At 43.0% G+C, this 27690-nt stretch overlaps 1 protein-coding gene across 1 annotated transcript in view; it reads right to left on the bottom strand.

Moving 5' to 3' along the window:
- LOC146788629 (putative cation-transporting ATPase 13A4) overlaps positions 1-27690 on the bottom strand; it is a 389548-nt gene that overhangs the window by 143659 nt on the left and 218199 nt on the right. The window contains exons 20-21 of the mRNA XM_085633188.1: positions 16681-16800; positions 11806-11885 (exon numbers count right to left, since the gene is read on the bottom strand). Of these exons, the coding sequence (XP_085489314.1) occupies positions 11806-11885; positions 16681-16800 (200 nt within the window). The remainder of the gene's footprint in view (positions 1-11805; positions 11886-16680; positions 16801-27690) is intronic.

Genomic DNA, 27690 nt, shown 5'->3' with positions numbered 1-27690 from the left:
GCACAGCAAACTCACCAGAGAGACCCCATTATGGCAGGGAACACATCTCCGTCCTGTGGCCACCTTGGGTGGATTTTGGGGCTGAGACCTGGTGGGGATATCGACCCTCGGGGATGTGATGAAGGGTACCTCCCTTAAAACCTATCAGCACCTACAAGCGGAATACAATCTCCATAAAACGCAACTCTACAACTATCTCCGCCTTTGCCATGCACTCACCCCCCTGATACGTTCCCTTGAGACCCTTCCGGAGTTTCACCCACTGGAGGGCCGCTTTTTGATGGGAGATTTAGGCCTTCACAAGATTAGACAGATCTATCAGACCCTAACGACCCACACACAGACAACACTCAACAAGACGCGACAGGCGTGGCAGGCCGATATCCCTGACTTAACCGACGACGACTGGGCTGAAGCCATTGCTAGTCCATGAAGGGCTGCGGTCTCTACTAGATACCGCCTGATACAATTAAAATATTTACACAGGGCCTACTATACGCAGACCAGACTGTGGCGGATGAGAGTGATCCCCCTCCCCTGTATGTCTGCGGTGCAAGCAGGATGAAGGGACCTTTTTACAGTTTGGAGCTGCACAGCGTTGCAGCCCTTCTGGCTCAGAATTAGGTCCTGCCTCCAAGAGGTGCTCGCATGGGAACTCCCATTGGACCCGAGACTGTTCTCCTACATAGCACAGACGATATTGGGGAAACGTTTATAAGCAGCATTTATTGTTTTTAGCCCTTACAATAGCCAAACGTGACATCGCACAACTGTGGAAAGGGACTTCTCCCCCAACATTGGGTAAATGGAAGACCAAACTGGATAGGTGTATGGGGGCAGAGGTGGCAGTGTTACTAGCCCTCGGTAGCCCTGCTAAACACAGAAAAATCTGGGCCCGCTGGGCGTCCTATCGGGGAAGCGAGCTCCCTCCTCTACCACCCACTGACCCATGACTAGAGCCCTGTATTTTATTACACAATGTTTGTATATGTACATTGCTTTGAAAACCCCATATATGTCGACAATGGAGTTTCACGACCTCTTAACTGATATGCATGTCCTGAGATCTAGAACTGTCTACATTGAGTTTGACTTTTACCACCTGCATGTTGGGTAGGTGTTTAATTATGGTCGAACTGTTGGACTCACTGTAAAATTATGCCATTCTCTCCTACAGGTCAATGTAGAGCCTTCGCCCACACCTCCAACGGAAAACCAAATAAAATTTGTTGTGAAAAAAAAAGAGCAGTGTTAAGCTTCTATGTCTGGTATTCAAAACACTCCAGGTGAATGGTCCAGCTTACTTGAGGAAGAAGCTAAAACCATAGATCCCCTCTTGCCAACTGAGATCAAGTGACCGACGGCTGCTGTGCCCCTTGAGAATTAATAGTCAGGATGGATGGCCTTTCTTTCTCGTATCTCGCCCCCTCTCATTGGAACAAATTGCCAGACAACATCCGTACATGTCCTGTTAGAATTGGAGTTCTCTAGTTGACAGAGGTAGGTACCTTTGACGAAATAGGGACCCTTGCTTCTAGTCAGGGTAAGGGATTACACTTATAAAATAACACCTGCTCGCACCCTTGGTAGCTTGGCATGAGCAGACAGGCTTATCTCAGAGGCAGTGTGTAAAGCATTTGTGAACACATACAGTAATACAGTGAAAACACACCAAATGGACACCACATCAGTTTAGAAAAATGAGTAATCTTTACTGGACTTAACACAAGACCCAACGACAAATATCCACAAAACTGTCATCAAAAATAGACTTTAAAAGGGTAGAAATAGCTTAGTTCAATGTAGATGGTAAATGCGACACTTTACTCTCAAAGTACCTTAGATGCATCATGCAAAACAAGCAAAAGGGTTGCAGGGAAGTTGATGCGCCATTCCTTACACTCGGGGAAGTGGATGTGACGGTTCCTTACTGCTGCGCAGGGGAGTTGCGGCTTGCTTCCTTACTGTGTGGGGAGTTGATGCATCATTTCCAACTGCGGCCCGGTGACTAGTTGACAAGATGGCGCCTCAATGCAATGATCTGGTGCAATGCGACAAAATGGTGTCCTTGATGTGTTGCGAGAACGTTGGAGGTGATGCATGCACACTCGACAGCCATGCGGCTAACTCGATAACTTCTGAGCCGTGACAGACCCTGCGACACGCTTCTCCGGTTATGCGACGGTGACCTCTGTGGTGGCGACACACTTATCCAGTGCTGCGACACGCTTCGTCGGTGATGCAACAGCAAACAGCTGCGGTGGCGACATGCTTCTTCGGCGATGCAACGGCAACTGCTGCGGCAGCGACGCACTTCTCATTGCATCACACTTCCAGCTCCCAGCGACACACAGTCTTCTCAGAGGGCCCAAACAACAGTAGGCATCTCTCTGCAGGTAGAATTCCCAGAAAGGGAATTCAGGGGGGCTGGTGGTGAAGTCTTATATCCCTGAGACTTCAGGCAGGAGGCAAGCTCAGCTTCAAGCCCTTGGAGATTCTTCTTTAAGATTATGAAAAGTTCACAAAAGTCCTTTTCCCATTTCCTTGGCAATAAAGTAAACACTGCAGGCTAACCCCAGAAATAGCAAAACAGCACAGGGGCAGTCTCCTCATTCAGCTTCCTTGGTTCTTCTCCTTGGCAAAGGCTTGTCTTGATTCCCAGAAGTGATCTAAAGTTCTGGGCCCCAATATTTATACCAGTAAATCCTTTGGCCTCTGTAGGCAGAGGGTGCCTGTGCCCAGCCAAAACCAGTTCTGTGCAGCTTCCTGGCAGGAGGTGGAGACAGCATTGTTGAAAGCAGACAGGCCCAGGTAGCTGAAAGGAAATCTCCTCCCCCTACTCTCTAGTCTTTGAGAGCTCAGGTCAGTGAAAGGAAATCTCCGCCCCCCCACTCTCTATGCAATGCAGGTCCTATTCAGCCCAGCCCTGACCCATCAGACTCCTGGAGCCACGGCTCTCTCCAGCCCCCTGTCACTCACAAACCAGACATGGAATACACAAACCTAGCAGAGTCATGCTGGATGGATAGTCAAGAAAATACCTACTTTCTAAAAGTGTTATTTTCAAACACAGAATGTAAAAATCACCCACACTAAAAGAGGTATTTTAACTTTCTGAGTTCAGGCATCCTAAACTTTATTTTCCTATCTTGTTCCTAGGGTCAGTTATGATTATAAGATGTTATAATCAAACTGCCCATTCTGGCCTATGGGAACAGATAGCCTTGCAATAGTGAAAAAATGAAATTGGCTGTAATTCACTATCAGGATATGCCACACACATCAGAGAATGTCCTACCTTTTACATACAATGCACCCTGCCCGTGGGCCTACCTTAGGGGTGAGTAGTATATAGAAAAGGGAAGGTTTAGGGACTGGCAAGTGGGTGCACTTGCCAAGTCGACATGGCAGCCCCAGGTTGCACACAGGCCCTGCATTGGAAGGCCTGAGCCATACTTTACAAGCTGCTTCTGTGGGTGGCACAATCAGTGCTGCAAGCCCACCAGCAGCATTTGATTTACAGGCCCTGGGCACACATGGTGCACTGTACTAGGGTCTGACAAGTAAATCAAATAAGCCAATCATGGAGTCACTAATCCATTACAACAATTTACAATAGGGAGCACTTGCACTTTGGCACTGAATAGCAGTGGCAAAGTGCCCAAAGCATTTAGTCGATCAAAAACCTAGCAAAAACACAGGAGGCAACAGCAAAACATGGAAGGGAGACCCACGCCAATGGTTCCAGGTCTAACATATCCCAATCTCTGGCAGTTTAAAAAACCTCTCAAAACCTGGCTGTTCTGTCACTAATCAGCAGTCTGCTCCGCTTTGTCTAATATTGTGGCGCCGAGAGATCCCCATGGGGATGATCCGTTTTGCTCCCTACAAATACAAATAATAATAGTAAAGTATGCAAGATTAAAAGGTATGAACAAAGAAAACACACATTGCTTTTTCGTGCTAAACAAAAATGATATTAAATATAAATGTGTCTCAGTGAACTATAAGGGAGTAGGAAATTTTTACAAAAGGACTAAGCATTTCTGTCAAAATCCTGAAACTATATTGAAAGAGAATGTGGTGTTGACCTACATATGCAATTAGATCTGTTGGATAGTTGGAAGATTTCAAAGTATCATGCTTTCAATACTTCATCACAGATGATCAGACAGACCAAAATTATAGCCAATATCTTTAAACCTGGATCTTACAGAAGCAAAATATTTGCAGACAGCTATTGCTTATTTGGCAAAGTCCTGGAGCCTATGTATTTTCTTCCCATCTACCATGAAGGACAGTATCTCTGGGTCCGCTTCTCTCATCATGACCAGGTGGTTGTGGTGCAAGTCCTTAAAAGATCATTTCTCTAAGCTTTATATGACTCATCTGAAGGAGCAAGGGAACATAATGTGCTTTTTCAATATCAATATTTCCAGAAATTTGATATCAATTAACTTGGGTAATGAGCAGCGATGTAAAACTCTACAATTGTTTTCCTTAGGATTCTCAGGTTTCTGATTCAATCTTGAGATCAAGAATCCACTTTTGATAGCAGTGACATGGGCAAGTCTGAAAGTACTCTCCTCGGTCGTTGCATTACCATCTCTCATGCGCATTTCATTATCAGACTCTCTCATTGGCTGGACAGTCATATCAAATCACCTGCTGTTAATATCTGTGCAAATGTTGTTGCCACCAGCATGAATGGCTAGTATTTCTTCTAAAACTTTAGTGACAACAATGCTTGATGTTCAGCGATGTTAGAGCTGATAAGTGGAAGTATTGTTTTGTACGAACACTTATAAAGCTCACTGTAACCCTCCGGGCATCCTGGCGCTGTGATACATAGATGTTACCCAGAAAAATACTATTATACTCTGGGGAAGAGCCAGGTTTAGATTTTTTTTGCGAAACAGCATCAGATCCTGGACCTGTCGCAGTTCATAGTGTAGGCTTTTCCAGAGGCGAGCGGCTGCTATGCAAAACGCTCTTCCCCCCATAGCTACTTGTTTTGGGAATAATTACCAAATTATCTGATGAAGAAGAGCGGAGACTGCGTGTGGGAACATACCATCCAGACCTGTTTTGTAATGGTTTGGGCCCCGTTCCATGTAAAGCCTTGAACATGATGCACATGAGGCTTTAACCTGTACCCTTTGAGCCACCGGGAGCCAGTGCAACTCAGCCAAGGCCAGAGATGAAGATGATCGACGCGGTCTCATAAGTGCAAGTTTTGCTGCTGCTGCTGCCTGAACTCTCTGGAGCCTATTGAGCAAATATCTCAGAGACTCCAGTAGCAAGGCAGTGCCGTAGTCCATGCAGCTCAAGATGACGCTCCTGACCACTGAGGCTCTGGCCTGGAAGCACTGGCAGCACCTTCCGCAGTTCTCTAATAAGGGTATAGCAGTTCCCCACCAGCTTATTGACGTGCAACTCTAGATTCAACTTGTCATTAAAGCTGACCCCCAAATTTTGCACCGTCCTCACTGGTACCAAAGGGGCGTCTGTGGGGATAGGCCAAAAATTAGTAGGAAGAACTGATGATACTCTGCCTACTCCACAATGCAGGATTTCAGTTTTGTCATTGTTAAATTGCAGGGAGTTGTCACGCAACCATTTAACCATTTCCCGCATACATGCATGGAAATTATCCAGCACACTTTTATGGTCACCTTCCAGGGACAGGATGAGGTGTCATCGGCATAGTTTACCAGCCTAATGTTAAACGACTTAATAATGCCTATAAGCGGCTGCATTTAAGCATTAAATAAAACAGGGCTTATGGAGGACCCCTGAGGAACCCCATGCTCCATGTCCACAAAGTCAGATTGGAAAGGGGGGAGAGCCACTGTCTGCTGTCTGTTGGTCAAATATAACTGAACCCATCTCAGAGCCACCCCTACCACCCCCATTTCTTCCAGCCTTGCTAGGAGGATCGCATGATTAACTGTATCGAATGCGGCCGACAGGTCCAGCAAGATTAAAATAGCCGATTGGCCCCTGTCTGCATGCATTCTTAGATCATCCAGAGTGGTTATCAGAGCAGTTTCCATCCCAAGACCTGGATGGAACCCAAATTGCTCTTCTTCCAGCTTGTTCTTTACCTCCAGGAATTGGGAAAGCGACCTGCTCACCAGGCGCTCCAAGATCTTCACTGGGTACGGGAGCAAGGATATGGGCCTGTAGCTTTTTGGACATTTAGGGTATAAAGTTGTTTTTTTCAGGAGGGGAGTTATCGCCCGCTTCCAGCTAGATGGAACCAACCCACTACCAAAGGATTGATCACACAGCTTACGGAGCACCGGGAAGAATTCAGATCCTAATTCCCTCCATATTTTGTGGTGGAGGGGGTCCAGAGGTGAGCCAGATGAAACTCCTGTGGCCACCCTGGTAAATTCCTCATCTGAGGGCAACTCAAAGTGGTCCAGGGTGGCTTCCTGCTTTAATAGCGTTGTCCCCCTATTCCCACTCCCCGTGGTCTTTGGTATTTGTCTGTCATCCCACATCATATTACCAGATGAATCCTTGACCCTCATCCCCTCAATAATCTTATTTATCTTCACCAAAAAGAAGGATGACAAGTCATCACATAACTTCTGTGTGGGCACAATCTAAGGCTTCTTGTTCCTAGGTATTGCTTGAGAGGCTTGCATTCAGTTAGTGAAATTGGAAGAAGCATTAGGTATCGATGGCAAAGGATCACGTTATGAGGAGGTGCATACAAAACGCACTCCACCTGACAGAACCCAATATCCCTATATTTTGATAATTATGGAGTGTGATTAATGCCTCATTTTCCCTGTTTTAATTTCGGTAATCAGGAATGACATGCAGATTTCGGTCCTTAGAGCACCAATATTCGCTTGTCCAGGTAAATACTTGGTCTTTTTCCAGGTTTGACTTGCCTAAATGTATTGTGGACTTTATCTCACCTAATAAACATTGGGTGAGATAAAGTCCTCACAACTTGATATACCACCCCATCAACAACCAGAGATGTGTCAGGTTCAGCATTTAATGGGCTAGCTATTATCTGGCCTAGTGAAGAACAGAGAATTAAACAACAAGACAACATAAAAGTAACACTGGTGGGAAATGCCAAGCTGTACATATCTTAATGTGAAGTGAAAGTATCCACACATGTCAGAAGGGGTAATGAGAGGATAGGTATTTTGGATGCACAGTAAGGAAAACAACCCTAAAATAGAATTACTGTTTAATGCATGAAAAACCAAAACTAAAGCTCATTGTTGTTCAAAACTCTAAACAAGTTACTGTAAGAAACTGAATTATTAACGCAGGTGGATAGAAGTATTCCATGTGCGATAAAGCCAGTAACTTGTTAGATCCATTCAAAGGTTTCAGAAATGTTAACCTGAGCTCAAACCCTGGTAGCTATGGCACAGAGCACAAAGGCTTAACGTAAAGAAAATGTGTTAAGCAGTTGCAATTCCCAGCACAGTTAAAAAGTTAAAAAAATAAAAAATATATAATAACGTGAGGTGACGTCGCTGACATCAGGAGAAGATGACAATTGGAGCAGGAGGACATGTCCCTGGAAAATGGTGAGTCCCTTTCTATTTCTTTAATGTATTTAATAGTATTTACATACTTTAAAAAAAATATATCAAATATTTTTCCCGCTCCTCTTATCAGCGGACTTTCCAGCCACCACTGCCAGTCACAGATTTTACCTTGAGACACAGGCCCCGATTTTTGAATTTTTCACACAATGCAACGCATCATGATACATTGCTGCGCTGTGTGAAATGGAGAGGGCAGGAATGCATCATATCTTTCAAGATACAACGCATTACTGTCCTCTCCTTGCGCTGGTGAACTGAGTGCAGCCTGGAGCCAATGCAGGCATCCTTACACCGTGGTGCAAGGGTGTCTGCATTCCAGGCAGAATTGCTTTCATGCAGGAAGGGGCACCTTCCTGCACAAAACTATCCTTGGAGGCATTTCCATCTAAGTGTGCTGCAGAATGCAGCTCACTTAGAAAGAGGAAACAACAAGGATAAATAAAGATATTTCTCATTGTTGTGCCTCTATCGGGAGGGTGTATAATTCTGACACATTCCTAGGTCTACCAGTTTTGGCAATTCTGTAGATGCTTCAGTATACAAGGGCGGATACATGGGAACACACATGTAATGCTTTCCTGGCACAATGAAATGCATGCGGCCTTGCATTGCAGCACATTTACCAGATTTACCAAGCCACGCAGGGACATGCAGGGCGCCTCTGCGTGGTATGGTAAATCTCCTCCTAGATTCTGTGTCGCTCTGCGTTGCCTTGCATGGCAAAGGGGCAACGCAAAACCTTGAAAATCTGGGCCTTGCTGGAAGTTGAAATCTTTCAAAGGGGCAGGGTTGAAGCGTGGATCAGAGGAAGTCCTCTCAATGTCGAATAGCAGCTGGGAGAGGTCCAGCTGAAGTGGTTGGTTTTGGTGGGTAAAGCGCAAAGTGGGAAAAGTCATATATTTTGGCCAAAGAACTCCTCTTGTCAGCCGGATGCTCTTAACGCCTTTGCTCTGTCACGATTTCTTCATTTGTACTCACTCTCTTTTTGGAGCGCAGAATCCTCAAACATGGTGTGAGTTCTGGCTATATCAGACGATCAGCCACAGCCCTTGCAGACAAGAACAGTGGGGCGGGTATGCGATTACAAAGTACAATGACAAGGGAAAATTAAATAAATAATTATTTTTCCCTCATCATCGTCTTTCGCAATCCCCCTCACCCTGCCACACCGCTCTTACCTGCACAGCCGCAGATGCTGACGATGGGTTCCACAAGGCTATATACCCCTCGCCAAGAGCCCGCTGTAAAGATTTGCTGCTGATAAGAATCTCTAAGCAAGAGAACCTTTGGCCAAATCATCTCGATTGGTTGGTTTCAGTCCTCAGTGGACAGAAGAGAGAATTTTCCCAAGTTCCATAGCTTTTCAGACAACTTTAGGAGATATCCAGTTAGACACAATCAAAATTCCCAGGACCTCAGGCAATGTACTTTGGAGTGAAGACTCACTCCAGCAGAGGCCACTGCAGGATCCAGTTTGGGTCTAATGCAAATGGTCAGTTGGGCACTTCAGGAAATGGGCTCTTGCAGCTTGTTGTGTCATTGCAGCCCCACAGGAGGTCAGCCAACTGATGCTTGGAGTCAACCTCATTGCCCTGGGTAGAAGTGGGAGCAGGCCCAGTCTTTTGGGGCTCATATTAGGTCTCAAATAATAACAGGTGCAATTCTTCTTCTGTTCTTCCGCTGGCCTGGAAGGTGTTCCGAGTAGGGTGCTTTGGGTGCCACATTTATTGTTGACACAAACTACAAGGTGGGGTACCTCCTTGCTCCTCCATATCCAATGTGGTAAAAGTCCCCAGGAGAAACCAAACCCACCTTTGCAGCAGTTCTTGTTTGCCCTATTGCAAACAAATCCACAACGCACATTAATCCCCAAATCCCCAACTTGGGGCCTTTTCTCTCTTGTGCAGTCCCTGGGAGTCCATCCAGAGGTGTGGCTATGCAAATGAGGGGCCCCTTTTCTGTGGTCACTGAAAACTGTTTGGGGGGGTAGGTTCCATCCCATTGGGTTTGGAGCTAGCCTGGTTGGAGAGACAAGGGTTTGTCTTATCCGTGTCTCACCATACATTTACTCGTGAAAGGGCAGGCCTCTTACAAAGTAATGAAGTTCCTGGGTCCACCCTAACTGGTCTTTCAGTGAGGGGAAAAAGCAGCTTCCAACACCCAGGCCATTGTCTCTGCTCTGGGAACAAATGTCACACCTCATTAAAGTCAAACACGCCTCTACTAGAACATCTACTACACAAATTAGTCTCGAGGAGTTTCAGCCAGCAAAAAGGAACCTTTTTGCAGTTACTTTTCCTAAATACTTATTAAGAATTCAACTACTCCATTGAAGTGGGCTTTAAATAAACTAAGATAGCAGTTGAACTATTTTGCTACCTTGTCCTAAACCCACGATAGCAGAATTAAAATGTATTATCACTTCCCAGTGTTTCCAGACCAAGCACTCTTAACACATAATTACTACCAGCGGGGACGGCATGCGACTCATACACCCGGCTGTCCTCTGTCTTAAGTAAGATTTTCCATACACTGAGTTACACACATATGATTTATTGTCTTTGTATAATGCGTGTGTGATGTCAAGTGGTCTGAAACCCTGCACTGGTATGACAGGCACTATAAAACAAATGAAATACATGTGAGAGGGGGCTATAGACAGATGAGGGGCACCATTGGAGGGTTATAGTGAGGGAAACCATGGAAGAAGGATACTGGGTGATGCCCAGAAGGATTGTCACACCGGGCGCCACCATAGCTCAAGCCGGCCTGAACCCCACAATTACAGATTGAAGAAAGAATAACCCCAAAATCAGCATTCTCAGCAGGCCAAGGAGAAAATCAGTCAGAACTGATGGTGCAGAGGCAAGCTGGTGTACACACTACCACCCTCAAAGCAGTTCTTTTATTCAAAAGACTAGGTTGGTTGCCCATTTCTGGTGATACCCAACCTCATCCTATACAAGTGTGAGTGTAAAGATTAGTATTTACAATAATGACCACTAGGAAGGAAGAAGAGAATTACAGACACAGGCCCTTCATCAGAGCTTGGCTGTGGTCCCTGTTTACTATAGGCCTGGGCGGTAAATTTCGTTCCGCTCGTGGAATTTGTGATATTTTGACATTTTCGCGTTCCGCGGAAAGCGTGAAAATGTCAAATCTTTCGCAATCTGCAGCGAAACGGAAGTATTTTTCTTGTTCGCGCTGTAAGAATGCGTTTTTGCGCGCGCAGTCGCGACTTACCGGGTCCCTGCGTTCGCCGACGAGTTTTCCTATCCGTTCACGTGCGCCACAAGATGTTGGATTGTTGGTAGCCAGTCGCGCTATCCCGCGAGAGTTTGCGATCGCGAACACGTCATTGCGATCGCGAACAGGAAATAAGCATCGCAAGCAAGATTGCCACGCCCATTAGCGACCGCATGGGCAAGTTGGGGATATATTTCCCCGTGAGCACGCAAAAACACATCGCGAACGGGGGGGAAAGCAATCTCCGCATCTTCGCGAAAGTTCCGCATGCTCGCGGAGATTTTGCGAAAGCCAATTTTGCGATAATTTGCGAAAGTCAATTTCGCAAATTCCGCCCACCCTTAGTTTACTAGGGCAGCGGGGAAAGTACCAGGCCAGCGCTGTAAAAGACTGACCATCATAGCTTGTGATTTCCTTCAGGCAGGCTAAGACCTCTACCTTCAGCAGAGCCGACGTCACAGTGACCCTCTGAAGCTATTGAAACTGTTGAGTGGGCTCCATTTTTAATGAGCTTGTTCAGCAAAGTTTTTTGTTTTTCAAACACAAACATCAAAAGCTAGAGTTTTTAATATTGAAAAACAAAATAGAAATGCCCTCGTATGTTAAAATATCACCCTAAATATGGCAGAGAGTTTGAGGTACTCTGAGCGAAGGCCCAAGGTCCAGAGGGGTACGATGAAAGGTGTCCCGCGCGGTAAACATGGCGCTCCTCCCAAGTCTGAGTTTTTGTTCCACTTGCTGAACAGGAGTCTGAACTATATTGTGACCTAAAAACTGGACATCAATGCAGTGCAATATTGGCTGGAGAGACAGGCTCCATTAAAAAAAATATTTAAACTACGGATTAATAGCGGCTCCAATTGAAAACCCAGCTGGATTATGGAACTCAAATACCCCTGTACACCCACGAGAAGAGATGTGGCATAAATCACAGTCATTGAGAAAAGCCCTCTTAAAATGTTTAACTTACTCCAGTTTTTGAAATTCTTCAATCAAAACTGACTTCTGAGCAGGAGACATTCTGGCAAAAACAGTTCCATTCATCAGTATCTGCAAAGCAGGAGGGAGAGAATCAAGAAACAAGGAGGGGAGGACATCTTACACAAGGATAGACAGAGGGAGGTTCCAGAAGAAGAGAGACCCAGGTAAGTAATGAGGGTGGAGACTCCGCCGGCAGAAACAGTGGCCAGGGTTTATGGGGAGAGGCAGATATCCTATGGGTGGAGGCACTGGCAGATATTATATAGAGTAGAGGCATAGGTAGCTATCCTACAGAATAGAAGCACAGGCGGTAATCCTATAGAGCAGAGGCACAGGCAGCTATGCAATAGTGTAGAGGCACAGGCAGCTATGCAATAGTGTAGAGGCACAGGCAGCTATGCAATAGTGTAGAGGCACAGGCAGCTAGCCTATGGAGTAGAGGAACAGGCAGCTATCCTATAGAGAAGAGGCACAGGCAGCTATCCTATAGAGTAAAGAAAGAGGCAGCTATCCTATAAAGAAGAGACACAGGCGGGTATCCTATAGAGTAGAGGCACAGGCAGCTGTCCTATAGAGAAGAGGCACAGGCGGCTATCCTATTGAGTAGAGGAACAAGTCAATGTATTATAGTCAAAGACACTGGCAGGAGCTTCAAAGAGAGAGAGAGAGAGACTGCCTGATGTGGTTGTAAAAGGAGAGATACTGGTAGATGGTCCATAGAGAGAGTAACAGGCCGGTGTATCTCCTAGGGACAGTCACTGGCCAACGCCCCTGAGTGAGCCATGCTGCATGGCTTTCTTTGTTGAGTCACTTGCAGGTGTTTCATAGAGAGTCACTGGCAGCTGTTTCATAGACAGTGTCACTGACAGATGTTTCATAGAGAGAGCCACTGGCATATGTTTCATAGAGAGTCGCTGGCAGATGTTTTAAAGAGACACACTGGCAGATGTTTCATAGAGAGTCACTGGCAGATGTTTCATAGAGCGAGACACTGGCAGGTGTTTCATAGAGAGTCACTGGCAGATGTTTCATTCAGAGAGTCGCTGGCAGATGTTTCATAAGGAGTCCCTGGCAGATGTTTCATAGAGACACACTGGCAGATGTTTCATAGGGAGAATAACTGGCAGATGTTTCATAGAGAGAGACACTGGCAGATGTTACACAGTGTCACAGGACGATGCCCAGGAGTGAGAGAGGTCGCCTGAGTTTCTATATAGAGAGTTACTAGCAGATGTTTCATAGAGAGAGTCACTGGCAGATGTTTCATAGAGAGAGTCACTGGCAGATATTTCATTGCGAGAGTCACTGGCAGATGTTTTACAGAGAGTCACTGGCAGATGTTTCATAGCGAGAGACACTGGCAGAGGTTTCATAGAGAGAGTCACTGGCAGAGGTTTCATAGAGAGTCACTGGCAGATGTTTCATAGAGAGTCACTGGCAGATGTTTCATAGGGAGTCACTGGCAGATGTTTCATAGAAAGACACTGGCAGATGTTTCATAGAAAGAATTACTGGCAGATGTTTTATAGAGAGCGACACTGACAGATGTTGCATAGAGTGTCATGGGCTGATGCCCCAAAGTGAGAGAGGCCACCTGAGGCTCTATAAAGTGAGTCACTAAAAGATGTTTCATAGAGAGAGTCACTGGCAGATGTTTCATACGGACAGTCAATGGCAGAAGTTTCATAGAGTGAGACACTGGCAGATATTTCATTGAGAGTCACTGGTAGATGTTTCACAGAGAGAGTCACTGGTAGATGTTTCATAGAGAGACACACTGGTAGATGCCCCACAGTGAGACATGCTGCCTGACTTTCTATACAGAGACACTGGCAGTTTTTTCATAGGGACTGTCACTGGTAGATATTTCATAGAGAGAGTCACTGGCAGATGTTTAATAGAGTCAGTCACTGGCAGATGATTCATAGAGAGAGCCACTGGTAGATATTTCATAGTTCCACTTGGTGGTTTTCTGCCATGTTTGCTCTCTGTTGTCTCTCCTCTTGGAGACGGCCCTACTGCTGTTTCCTTCTCAATGATTGGCTGGTGGCTTCCTCTAGCGGATGTACAGCTGAGCCGTAGGGCAGTGTGTTCCAGTATTCTGTACTCTTGCTCCTTGAGGCTGCCCAATGGGCGGGATGTGGGGCTGGTGCTGTAGGTTTGAAAGGATCATTATGCAGCGTCTTTGCTGGGTGTCTGGCACGTCAGTGTCCCACTGGTGCTGGGGTGTTAGCACCTTCTTTGTCTCTGGCCAGGGATCCTCTATTGCCCAGGGTGGCTGGCCATTCCTGGTGGTTCCATGTTTGCAATGGTATTGGTTCAGGCTGATCATAAGGGGCAATTATTTTTTATGGCGTTCTCTCAAAATCTGGATGCAACAGCTCTATCACAAATTCAGTATTTTTGTCTGTGTCTGTAGTTTGGTATTTCAGGCCATGGCCTGGCTTCTGCTGACAGAGAGGGCTCTATGCAGTCACTTTAGCGAAGCTGTCCATTGACCTTGCCATGGGTTCCCTGATATAAGTCTGAAAATCATTCGCTCAGGCTCTGGTTGTTGCAGGTCTCCATGACCCAGTTTTCTGCTGCTCACATTTCTGGATGATTGCTGTATAATGTTCTAACTCCAGAGCAGATGACCATGTTCTCAGGAGCTGTTTCTCGGTTTCTGGAATATTGTGTACCCTCTTCAAACACCTACAGTCCTGTCAGACATCTTCTTGTGCCCTGGGCTTTATTTGGGATCACTTCATTTCTCACCTGTGGATGCCTTTTAACCAGTGACTGCCCCACTGAATGCAGAAATGCCTGCCCTGTGTGTGGCTCTAGCTGAAGGGATCCTAGTGACTCAATGGAGATTGATTTCAGCTGAATGTCCCTCACCTCATCTGGAGGTCCCCTTTTGTCTACTTCGAGGTGTGTGGTTCTCATTCTACGTCTCCGGTGGGTTTGTAGTGCCTTCTATTAGTCATCTTCTGAGACCTCGAGTCCACAATTCTCTTCATTGTTAAGATATGTGACACCGAGGTGGCAAGCACTTCTATTCTTTGCCCCCATTTGAGGGCAGACAGTGCATATTAGAACTGATATCTCCTTCCTGGGGTCTTTTCTGGAAGCAGCCACTATCCACTGTCTCAGAGCTTCTGCTGTCCTCAATTTCAGATTTGAAGCTGATCCACAACGCATTTTAAGCTTACCACTGTCATTTCCGTCCAGGGGTTGTGACTTTAAGAGTGGACAGGTTGGCAAGTTGTTCTTTCAACCATGTTTTTCTTCGGTCCTCTGTGGCCTTTGTGGTGGTCTGTGGGAGGTTTGGTACCAAGCGGGCCAGACAGCCTTCCCCTCGCTTCTCATCTATTTGTTCCCAGATGAAGAGACACCACAAACATTGACTGATAATTAGAATATTTTTAGTACAGCCCCAGTAATCCATATGTGGGAGCTAACAAACCATCAGGAAGCTGCAGAGGAAGGTTCCTGTGAATCTGCTGACCAGTGGTCCAGACATCCTTCTAACTTGCTATTTTCTCCTGGTTCCTGCTGAGGTGGCTTTGGCTGCTCTTTGTTCTCTTGGTTCAGCTCTTTGCATTCCTTCCTTCCCTTGGATCTCCTGATAACTGATGTGGGTTGTCTTCAGGGTGTTGTGGTGGAAAGGTCTGGCCTTGTCTTGGAGAGAGAACCAGATTGGCTCCTGCACGTCCCTTTTGTCAGGCATGTGCCCCTGTCATACTGATTGCTTGGTGTGACAAGGTCCTACGACTGGGTTTTAGTTCATGTTTGTCCATCTGCCTTCTGGTATAAGGGAGGAACTCCTTTAAGGGTTCATCGGTCCACCACTGGGACAACACTGTTCCTCACGTTTGGGGCAGGGCTGTGATATAGCCTCCAGAATGGACTTCAGGGTCCACTTACTTTTGGAACGATGGCACTGCATCTCTTGCGATACTTCACTATACTTGCTTGGCATCTGGCCACTGACCGGTTCGGCCTTTGCCATCTCCACCTGACGAGGCCGCGGTTTGCCTCTATCAGAGTTGGCCCTCAGGTTTATTTTCGTCAGGGCTTTGTCGATTTCTTGCTGGCTTTTGCTTCTACCAGAGATTGGACAAGAGTGAAGGGCTCCGTTTTCAACAATATCAACTGCTTGGTGTGCTTTCCTCACAAGTGGTTTTTGGTGTCTCCATGCGTTCATTCATCCACTGAAAAACCTCTTTCCTACAAGCAGGGGGGTGGAATTTATTTGAAATGACCCAGAATGGCATACTTTTCTTTTTAATCCACTGTTCATCAGATGTTTGCTGACTTGTTTGTCCAGTTAGGTCTGCTTCGTCTTGGTCAGAACCCTCTTTTCCATCAGTAAGTGGGTGGTTTTAGTGGCTTGCTTGTTCAGAGACAGTGTGAGACCATCCTGCTCAGGTGAATCCCCACTGCAGAGAGCATGGGTCCAGGAAGGGCTCACAACTTACTGGCAGTCTCCATTTATAAGACATCCATTCCTCTCCCCAGAACTTACCACCCTGCCACCATTGTGAGCTGTCTTCCCTGACCCTTCCATGCTGGTGGATAACAGGTGACTGTGGAGGAGTAGCTTGCTACTATGGCACCTTTCCTGTGATGGAGCATGTCTGAAGAAAGGCAACAGGGATGGGATAAAAGTTCTTTCTGTCCTTGAGTGACAGGGTGTCTGATGGAAGTGCCCCTAGCCCCCCGGAATAATCATGATTACATGTAAATAATTCAGAAATGTGGGGAATGGTTTGATATTGGCAAGAGGTACCATTTTAAATTGTTAAAAATATTTATTTCAATATTTTCCTTAGTAAATATTTCATGTTTGTGGGTGTGAATACTTTTTATCCACACTTACCTTTGGCAGCAAACTGTAGAAATACTTCTCTAAGTTACTGTAGGTTTTTCCACTCAGGACAAAATGGAAATCATTTTCATTGTCGACTGTGCATCCATCTTCCGCTTTAATGAATACTTCCTGTAAAACAAGGATCACTGAATTTAACATGCTGCAGAGGATAAATATCTCAGGATGCAGTATTATGAAGTGCTTTTTAGGTCTACCTACAGACATCTTTAGGTGTCTTGACGACCTAGTCTCACACGCATATATATCACATATAGAGGAACGATCTTTGGGCCCTGTTTTTTACCCACTGCTAATTTGGCCAAGACTTGTTAAATATTAGCTTATTGGGTTGTTCATGATATCCCGCTAGAGTCAGCAGCACATCGTGGATGTGTACTTCTTTTTCAAAAGGTAGCCCTCTTCGGGTTGGTTGATAGAGCTCTACCACCCCATTCTGTCCAAGATGCTACTCTTTCCTTACCGCCACAATGGGTCACCATAAGAGAGCCTCCGACTGCTGGCACCAGATCCTCTGACCATTCTAACATGGCAAACACAAGGAGATGATGTAGGGAGCGCTGAAACTTTTCAGACACTCACCCCAGTCACAGATCTGGGTTGAATCCATCATCGCTCTTTAGCTCACTTCGCCACCTCAGTTCAGACCTCGCTATATGCAAATCAGTTTGACCCTGTTCCTTATGGGAACAGTCGGAACAGTCCAGCCCAAACTGCAAAGCCATGTCTTCCTTGGACCAGAAACAAGCATCCTGGGACTGGTTTGGGGGTAACAGCCCTCATCAGCCAGGCCAGCTTGAATCCAGTGGTAAAGTGAGCAAAGGACCCACATCCGGGCATACCCTGCCAACTTAGGGTAAACAAAGCAAACACAAAGAGATGATGGATGGATTGCTGAAACCTTTCACTCACCCCCAGTCACAGATCTGGGTTGAATCCATCATCGTTCTTTAGCTCACTTCGCCACCTCAGTTCAGACACAGCTATATGCAAATCACAGTCTTGACCCTGTGCCTTATGGGAACAGTCCAGCCCAAACTGCCAAGCCATGTCTTTACTGGACTGAAAACAAGCACTGGACCGGAAACAAAGATGCTGCTTTGGCACTAGGCAGCACATTATTCCTAAGCGCTGGGAAACAACAGGAATGTGCCGTACAATGTTAAGTGCAGCGCAGTCCTGTTCTTTCCCTATTATTATTAGTCATTTGTAGAACGCAACAAATCATCCCCGAGGGGATCTCTCGTCGCCTGAGTAGCAGCCAACAAATGAAAACATGAAAATGTCTCAGAACATCCAGATTTTAAGCAGTTTCTTAAACTGTACCAGATTGGGACAGGCTCGGAGCTCATCTGGTCGGCTGTTCCAGTGGACGGGGGCAAGATGAGAAAAAGCACGACCGCCCATCTTAGCCTTCTTGATTCTCCGCGTGCAGAGCAGATCCTGGTTGCTCGATCTCAGCTGATGATCGGGCATGTACAGCTCTAATTTCCTCTTATGGTAGGCAGGGCCCGTCCCCTGAAGAGATTTAAACACTGTTCACAGGAGCTTAAAGACTGCTCTTTTCCTAATAGGAAGCCAATGCAGTTTACGCAGGAGGGGTAATGACGGGGTACGTGCAGTTAATAAATATGCCCGGGTTTCAGACATACCTGAGTCACAAAGAATCATGCATCATAAAATCACTACTCTCTGGCCACGAGCCAAAAGGCAGGAAGAGAGATGAATGCAGACTATTAACAAGGCAAGATCGAAGACTTTGTGTAGGCAACATATCACTTTTTACGTATTTATTTCAACACCCTCCACTGCACAACCCAGTGTGCCCTGTAGACCTCTGTGGTAACCTAGGTTATAGAATCACTTCATGAGGTGGTTCTGTAACCTAGGAGATTGGGGCGGTTGAGGCAGACTGGACTGAAGACTGCGATCTCAGCAGCTGTTTCGTGGAGTGCTCCTGTGGATGAGGTCTACGTGAATTTAAACCTAAATAAACATCTTTTACTTTCTCCATTATACCCGATATCTTCATTATTACACTCAGCGATGACTTGAAACGACCCACGCCTTACCATGATCGGATATTATATGTCAAAAGAGGATCAATACGGAGAGCTTCAACAATAAAAGGACACCAGACCTCAACACGGATACCGCAATCACTCTCACAGCAAGTACTTTGTTTTATTTTAAATTATTAATCTTTATGTGAGTTAAACTCTTACTCACGTTCTCCTAAGCTCGCGCTCCGCTTGCTCATGTCAGAGTCGTGCTCCGGTTCCTCGCGCACAGCTACTCTGACTCCACCTATTGCTCTATGACCTATCAGTCGCGTTTGCCTCACTAGATTGGTTTGTGGTCTATGAAACGCAACGTTTCACATTGCGTGATCACGTTGGCGGCCATCTTAGTAAAGGAAAACTTCTCGTATTGGGTGAAAGCTGCAAAAAGTGAAAGGTGAAGGCTACGATGAGCAAGCGGTAATGCGCACATCAAACACAGAGAACAGTGACAAATAAATACATTGAAGGACACCGCCAGCGCAGTGATACGCACCCTGAAATAAAAAAAATAAAAAAAAAAGGACAGTTAACATAAAGCGCGGTGACGCGCACACCATTTAAACCTTTGTTATCAAACGTCCTTCCACTTTTATATGACAAAGGCAACAGCGCGGTGACGCGCACACCAAATGAAATTCCCCCGTTAGTTAGTTCAGATAACTATAACTCGCGCGCCCGCAATCCACTGCTGATGACGTCACATATTACATCACTCATGACATGGTCAGTGGCATCACTCATGACATCATCCTTGTGATAGAGTGGCGGTCGCGCGAGTTATACTTATCTGAACTAACTATAACGGGGGAATTTCATTGTTTTTTTTAAGTGAATTTGCAAGGTTTTTTAAATGCTAATTCCTAACTATAACGTGTGTGAAACCTTTGGTTTTTTAAGTGAATTTGTACGGTTTTTTAAATGCTAAGTTATGTATGTATTATTATATTTTTTATATATTTATTTTACACTAAACTACCTATGTATATAGTTATAGATTGACTGTATCCTGTAATATGGAATGGCTCGTTTAAAATGTTTTTTTTTAAAAAATGTTTTCAACCGTGCGCGCACCCCGCGATTTAAAAAAAAAAAAATTTAAGCCTTCGGGGTCCTTCAGGGACCCCCTGACAAAGGGTAGGGGGTCAGAAACTCTCTACCCTGCCCCCTTTTCACGTTCGCCACCTTCCTTTTTCCCTGTCGCACACAAAACAAACAAAATGGCGGCCGACACTTCCTGATTTCAACCGATTCGAACGTTGACTGACATGTAACCACCAATCAGAATTACGCTCGCGCACTTTGGGGTGCGCGCACCGTGCGTGCACGGTGCGCGCACGGTGCGCGCTTATAGATATTTATGTGCTTTTAACTGCAATTTTCTCAAAAACTACTGAACAGATTGACTCCATATATGCAAAAGGCACATGCCTGACCTGAGGACTACCTCTCTGCCAAATTTCAAGTAATTCTGTTCAGCCGTTCGGGCTGTACCTTCGACTAAAGGTCCTATGGGAAAATGCATGGGGAAAACGTGTTTTGGGACCCCCCTTTTTTCTCAGCCCCCGCTTGACGAATCACCCCGAGACTTTCAGGGTAGGAGCTTAGCGGAGAGCTCCCCATTAGTTTTGAAAATTTCGCGAGGATTCGTCAACCGGCGCCAAAGTTATTCAAAATAGAATTTTCAGATTTCCTATGGAAACACGGTCCTAACTATAACTATCTACTGGCGACCGCCAGTAGATAGATATATATATATATTTATATTCAGTGAAAAAACCATAGGTTTCACACATGTTATAGTTAGCTGGACATTTTACTCGTAACAAACCAATGAAATTGCCCCGTTATAGTTAGTTCAGCTAACTATAACTCGCGCGCCCGCAATGCACTGCTGATGACGTCACATATTACATCACTCATGACATGGTCAGTGACATCACTCATGACATCACTGATGACATCTCAAATGACATCACTGATGACATCACTGATGACATCATCCAGTGAATGTGTGTTTTTCTGAAAATTAAATATGTTTTATATATGTGTATCTCAAGGTCGATGGAAGAATAAATGGGTATATAAGTGTCTAAATGGATGATTTGTTTTTGAAAAATTGATTGTGTTACTGACTGATTAAGTGTATCTCTCACTTTGTGTATAAGTGGCTGCATGGGTTGGTGAGTAGCTACATGGGTGTCTATATAGGTTATTAGTTGTTTTTTTGAGTATCAGTCTGAGTGTCTGTATGGTACGGTGGGGGGTATTACGTAGTGCATAGATGCATGAATGAGTGACTCACTGTTTGTATGTGTTGAAGACAGCATGTGTGCAGGACTGTATGTGTGGATGAGTGTGTGTATGTGTGTGTTATTGAGTGAATGACTGTCTCAATAGTGTCTTCAGGAGTAACTACATATGTTTTTAACTAGTATATGTGACTATTGGTGTATATATGTGAGTATATGTGAGAGGGAGAGATTGAAAGAGTTCCTGTATGAATAAGTATGTGTTTCTATAAGTGATTGTTTAAAAGACTAAGTATGTGTAAGTTTCCGTAGAAGTAAGTATGGTGGTGTGTGTATTACTGTATATGCAAGTAAATGTATGTTTTATTCTTTATTAGCATGAGTGACTATGTGTGTGAGTAACTCTATGGATGAGTGGCATTGTGTAACAGGATGTATAGATGTATGAGTACATATGATGAGTGAGTACATGTATGAGTGACTGTATAGGACTGTTGGTGAATGAGTGGATGTGTATGTGGATCTTAGAATTACTGAAGAGGTTGTTGTAACTGGTATTGGTATGTCCATTGTTTTGAAATTTTTAGTCTCTATTTTTGAATGTGTGTATCAAAGCTTATATTAAGGTGAGAGGAGGTCTGCCACTCTATCACAAGGATGATGTCATCAGTGATGTCATCAGTGATGTCATTTGAGATGTCATCAGTGATGTCATGAGTGATGTCACTGACCATGTCATGAGTGATGTAATATGTGACGTCATCAGCAGTGCATTGCGGGCGCGCGAGTTATAGTTAGCTGAACTAACTATAACGGGGCAATTTCATTGGTTTGTTACGAGTAAAATGTCCAGCTAACTATAACATGTGTGAAACCTATGGTTTTTTCACTGAATTTCTAAGGTTTTTTAAATGCTAATTCCTAACTATAACGTGTGTGAAACCTATGGTTTTTTCAGTGAATTTCTAAGGTTTTTTAAATGCTAATTCCTAACTATAACGTGTGTGAAACCCATGGTTTTTTCAGTGAATTTGAAAGGTTTTTTAAATGCTAATTCCTAAATATAACGTGTGTGAAACCCATGGTTTTTTCAGTGAATTTGCAAGGTTTTTTAAATGCTATTTTTTTTTTTATTCTTCATTTTTTTCAAACATATTTTTAATTTAATTTTCTTATCTTTTATAAAGACTATGCTTAAATTTTTAAAATCCTTAAATATTTTTTTTATATATATTTTTTAAAATAAACATGTAAAATTTATTTCCAGTTTTTTTTTTTTTTTTTTTATTTTTTTTTATAGTACGCGTACCGTAAGCTCACGGTAAGCGTACGGTTTACGCAACGCCCGTAATCTATCTACGCTGCTTGCGTATAGTTCCGTACTTTGCGTAGCCGCGCGTACTGCGCGTGGGACGCGTGCGCGCTTACGCAACACGCGCACGTTACGCGGAAGTGCCGGGGAGTGACTGTTATGCGCATGCGCGCAAGCGCGTGTCTTTTTTACGCGCACGCGTACTTTTTGCCGTAAGCGTACCGTAAGCGTACCGTAAGCGTACGGTAGGTCATGTGATCTTGAAACACAACTTTTGATTGGTTGAAACTACTTTCAGTTCTAGAACTCTCCTACACCACACCCATTCCCCTCATTTCTGCTTGTGATCCCTTGGGAGAAGGAGCTGGTTTGTCTTTGGGATACGATGGCAGAACAGCAGAGCTCTTCTGAGAGTGAGGCTAGCACCAGCAGCACTGTCTTGAGGCAGAGAGCGAGGAAAGTAAAGCCTTCTTACGTTTGGGAGTATTTTACTTTTCCAGAAGGCCAGCAAAAGGTGAATGCACCCTTAGTTACTTGCAAGCTGTGTAAGCGTGTACTTTCTAGAGGTAATCCTAACAGGAAGTATTCCTTTGGGAATCACACCATGAAGAGACACCTCCAGGAAGTACACAGAAGGACACATGGTCATCTTTTTGGAGGTAACTCTTCAGAAAGACGAGCCAGTACATCCACAGCAGCTCAGCCTGGACCATCATCTGCAGGGCAGACTCCTTCTTCTGCAGGTCAGGTGAGCCCTTCATCTGTGGGGGGAGAATCTCCTTTTGCTGGCCCTCTGGAAATTAACCCTCGGTTTGCGAGGGTTGAAGTACGGTGCGCCACTTGTCACGATCTAATTACTTATAGGGAGACCAGTGTTTCCCTGGTGAACAGTAAAATAGATCAGCACACTTGTCGTACCGTCTAATATTCCCAATCTTTCTTTCCTCTGTCCCTGCATGAACACAACGGTTCTTTTAAGAGCCAACCTTATCTTTCATCTTTTTTTTTCTTTTTTTTTAAAAACTTTTTTTTTTTTTTTTTACCGTACGCGTACGGTAAGCGTACCTTTTTTTTATTTTTTTAAAAAAAACACTAAAAATCATTTATCTCATTACAAAGTCCTTGAGAGACTACAATTTTTATTTTTAACTTACCATACTCACTCAAAAAAATATTTATTCATTTGTTTTTTTAAAAAATAGTTTTTAAAATGGTTGTAGTTTCCGAAAATTTTCTATATCGATCTGAAAATAAAGAAAAAAGTATTAATATTTTTTATCCATTTTATAATACAATACACATATTTACATTTTTTTACAAAAAAATATTTTTGCCTTATTTTTGCTGTTTTCAGAATATATTGCATTTCACTATTAATTGTGAAAGCAATTGCATTCATCATTTTACAGCGGGCAAAAAAAATTAACAATCACAAAGATTGTATTAAAAAAGCCCAGAATGTCTTCTCACTTAAACTTATCATTACAGAAATGCATATTATTCTAAAAAAATATCATCTAAAAACAATACTTTTTTCTTTAAAATACCGTCTGATATGTTTGTTTCAGAAGTATAATCACAATATTATATCTCAAATAACTCCAAAATACATCTGATTTTATTTCCTTTAGGCCAAATAGTATTTTTTTTTTTTTCCTGGAATAAATTTCCAAGGGAAAACCATTAAAATTCTAAAGTTTAATCTGTCCAGATCTCACCAATTCTCTGTAACATTTTGGTTCACGAAAATTTTTTGAATAATTTATTTAGTCCACAATAGAATTGCTTACTTTTCCACATGGCCAAATAGTAATTTTTTAAATCATTTTTGAAAAAATTTCCAATGGCAGTCCAATAGCATTCCATAATTTAAAATGTGCAGAAGTTACCGATTATCTCTAAATTATTGGTTTTTGAAAATTGCATTAAAATTTAAAAAAGTCCACATTACAATTGGTTATCTTTCCTTTAGGCCAAATGATAATTTTAAAAATCTTTTTTCTACAAAATTGCAATGGTAATCCAGTAAAATGGTAAAATTATTTTGTCCAGATCTTGCCAAATCTCTCTAAAATTTAGGTTTCAGGAAGATTAGATAGGAATTTGCTAAATCAAAAGGCAAACGTTGTTTGAAAATCAATTGGGAATCATTACACAGTGTCCAGCCTTTTTCACATTTTAGATAAACTGTGTAATGTCCAGAAGTAACAGTAGGTCCATCATGGAAAATTATTGCAACAGTTACAAAAGTTTTTCCTGAAATTGATAATTGCTGTCCTGTAAACTTCTTTATTAAAGTATCCAATTTTGATCCATCAGCTCTACATCGTTGCATCATTAAAATTACATACTGTCCGTATTCCCTTAAAATTAATGTTGAAAACATGTCAGAATTACACTCACCACATTTCATGCTATGATTAGCATCTTTAACTAATTTTGCAAAAGTGACTGTTTTACTCTCTGGCAATGTCAAATAAATAAACCTTTCATTATCAACAATAGAGCCACATATATTATAACAATTATCACAACTATGTTCCCATTTATAAGAGAGACCAAACAAAATGTCAATGGGAACTCCTTCTTCCACTACCTGAAGAAAATACATCAAAAATTCGTGTGCATCTTGCTGTTCATTTTGAGAAAACTGTGTTCGTCCTGAACATACATCTAAAAGTTTTCTAATTTCAGTAGCACTTTCTATTTGAGTTTTATCTTTACTCAGCTTTTGAAAAAGGAGACTGAGCTCTGAACAGAATCTTTTTCCCTGATTTACTATTATCTGCTCTTGCAAACTTTCCAGATAAAATGCAACATTCAGCACTACATTAGCGTAGCAGTTGACACCAGAGCTATTTTCAAAATGACATCCTACAACCTGTTCTTCATTTTCCTTATTCTTTTTGCTTGCAATTACATCACTCCTCTTTTTTTTCCTCTTCTCTACATCTTCATTACAGATATTCTCATTTCTCCTTTTACGAGAAACTACACGTTTCTCCAACACAGGATACTGACCTAAATGAGGAGCATAGCTTCTTCTTAATCTATTATACTCCTTTACACAGTTTGTATCAGCACTAACTTTTGAGTCATCAAAGTCTATCATGAATAAACCTGATAATGTTTTGACTCGTGACAAAGCTACATATGCCATACCTTCTTTGAACACAGTTGAACCAATGTTCACAAATGCACAATCTACAGTCAATCCTTGAGACTTGTGGATAGTTACAGCATATGCTAGTGAAAACGGAAACTGCTTCCTACGTACATATAAGTCTTTCACAAGCATGAAACGAACTGAACAACGACAAATGTCTTTAACTTCCTCTATCTGATCAAATTTTATCTGTAAACATTCAATTCCTTCTTTTTTCTGATAATTAATAAAACCCACAACTCTTCCCATCGCTCCATTCACTAAGCCTTTCTCAACATCCAAATTTCTCCTTAAAAACACTCTACAGTTCATGCAAACATAAAGATTTTTTTCTAATCCTGCTGTTTTGGAGATGTTCTTCTCTAGTGAGTCCAATTTATTTTTCAGTGTGCCTGTTAATGTGACTGTAATTCTTCCATCCTCAATTTTGTCCACTGCTTCCAATTTCCTGATGTCTTCCTTTTCCAATTTCAAAAGCTCCTCATTAAATATTGAGCATTCACGTAGAGTTGGCATTAAGCAGATGACACTTTTGTTTTCTGCAATATTCTTGTATATTTTCTCTGCAACTATTTCTTCCTTTGGAAATAAATTATGTAGCAGCCGACTCTGTAATGCTTTTTTCCCAACATCTGTGAGTAGTCCAATCCTGATATCTTTCAGAATACTTCCATATTCTTCATCGTTTGCTTGCCTCATATTAGTTGTAAGTTCCTTGTACTCAAAGAAGGACCAAATATTTGTATTTCCAATGCTTCCCAATGACTTCTTTGTGTCTTCATGTGTCACAGTATTAAACACTGGTTGTCCTTTAACTGGAGTAAGTTGCAAAAGATCCCCAAAAACTATGACGTGTTTTCCACCAAATAACACGTCATAGTCTGTCTTCAAAATTTGCTGCATTCTTAAATGCACAAAGGCAAGCATTAAGTTTGATACCATGCTCACCTCATCAATAATGAGAACTTGCATCTTCTTCAATACTCGTGAAACTTCCAAGGATGCTTCTCCAGTTAGCTTGTTGAATTGTATTTTGTTCTCATGCTCCACTGGTAACATTAGCAAACGATGTAAGGTGATTCCTTTTATGTTATATGCTGCTAACCCAGTTGGAGCAGTAACCACACAAGACAAAGTAGAATCCGTTTTTTGCTTTAGGTAGCTTCTGATGACTTTAATTAGGAAACTTTTTCCAGTGCCAGCTTGTCCGCTTACATACATCCTGATTGGATGAAATGATGTGCATGAGCACTCTTTTTTGATATGTAGAAATCCGTGATCAATTTTGTTTTTGATCTCTTCATAAATTTGTTGCTGCTCTTGATTCAGTTGTCTTTCCAAATTTTCTAAGTCTATAAATTCTTCTTGAGCTTGATTCATAGCCGTTTCCACTTCATTCATGGCTATTGATGCTTCATTTTCAACGATTGGTTGTCCTAGGGGATCTTGACTGTGTGTTCCTGAACTTTGGCTGTCCTGAGAACTGTCTCTAGCTATTTCTGCTGCAATTGTAGTTTCCTGTTCAATTTCTTCATTTAACATTTGCAGATAAGTTGAGAATGTACTGCATTGTATGCTGTCTTTGCAAGCATTAAAAGAATCTTCATAGCTCTGGAATTCTCCCAGTAGTTCATCCTCTGTACGCCATGGTTTAAACAACTGTAAAAGAGCCAAGTAGTAAAATTCTTTCTTGTCGGTAGTGTCGCAACTCAGCTTCCGGTGATTTATCAAACTTCCTTTGGTTTGCTTCACCAAACATCCTTCTTCACCAACAACTTTATATTTTCCACTGTTGATGTCTTCTGCAGCTTTCCGTGAATAAATGTAGTTCTGTAACACTTCATAGAGACACATGTTCTCCAGATGATGACTTCTCTTGGGATAATATGTGTCCAACATGTTTGTTTTCAATATGTCTGTACTTTCTGGGTCATTCTCAGCCAAATATTCAATTTCTCCAACAGATTTCAGTACCCGATTTCTCATTGCTGCAAGGCCTAAACTTGCCCAAATTATTCTTCTTGACTTCGAGTAGAGACTTGCAGAAGATAACCTATCTGAACATTCGTAGGATCCAATTTCTCGATGCGATAACATCTTCAAACTGAAACTGTACAGCTTCTTACTGACAGTCTTCTCGTGAGAAATCTCTTCCCACATTTCCTTCAATTCTGTTTTTTCTGATTTCGTAATGTAAGACGTTACATATCG

Source organism: Triturus cristatus, chromosome 11 (assembly GCF_964204655.1).
Source record: "Triturus cristatus chromosome 11, aTriCri1.1, whole genome shotgun sequence".
In the NCBI taxonomy this organism is placed as follows: domain Eukaryota; kingdom Metazoa; phylum Chordata; class Amphibia; order Caudata; family Salamandridae; genus Triturus; species Triturus cristatus.
Note: the sequence above shows the minus strand (reverse complement) of the source record. Positions and strands in the feature narration are given on the sequence as shown.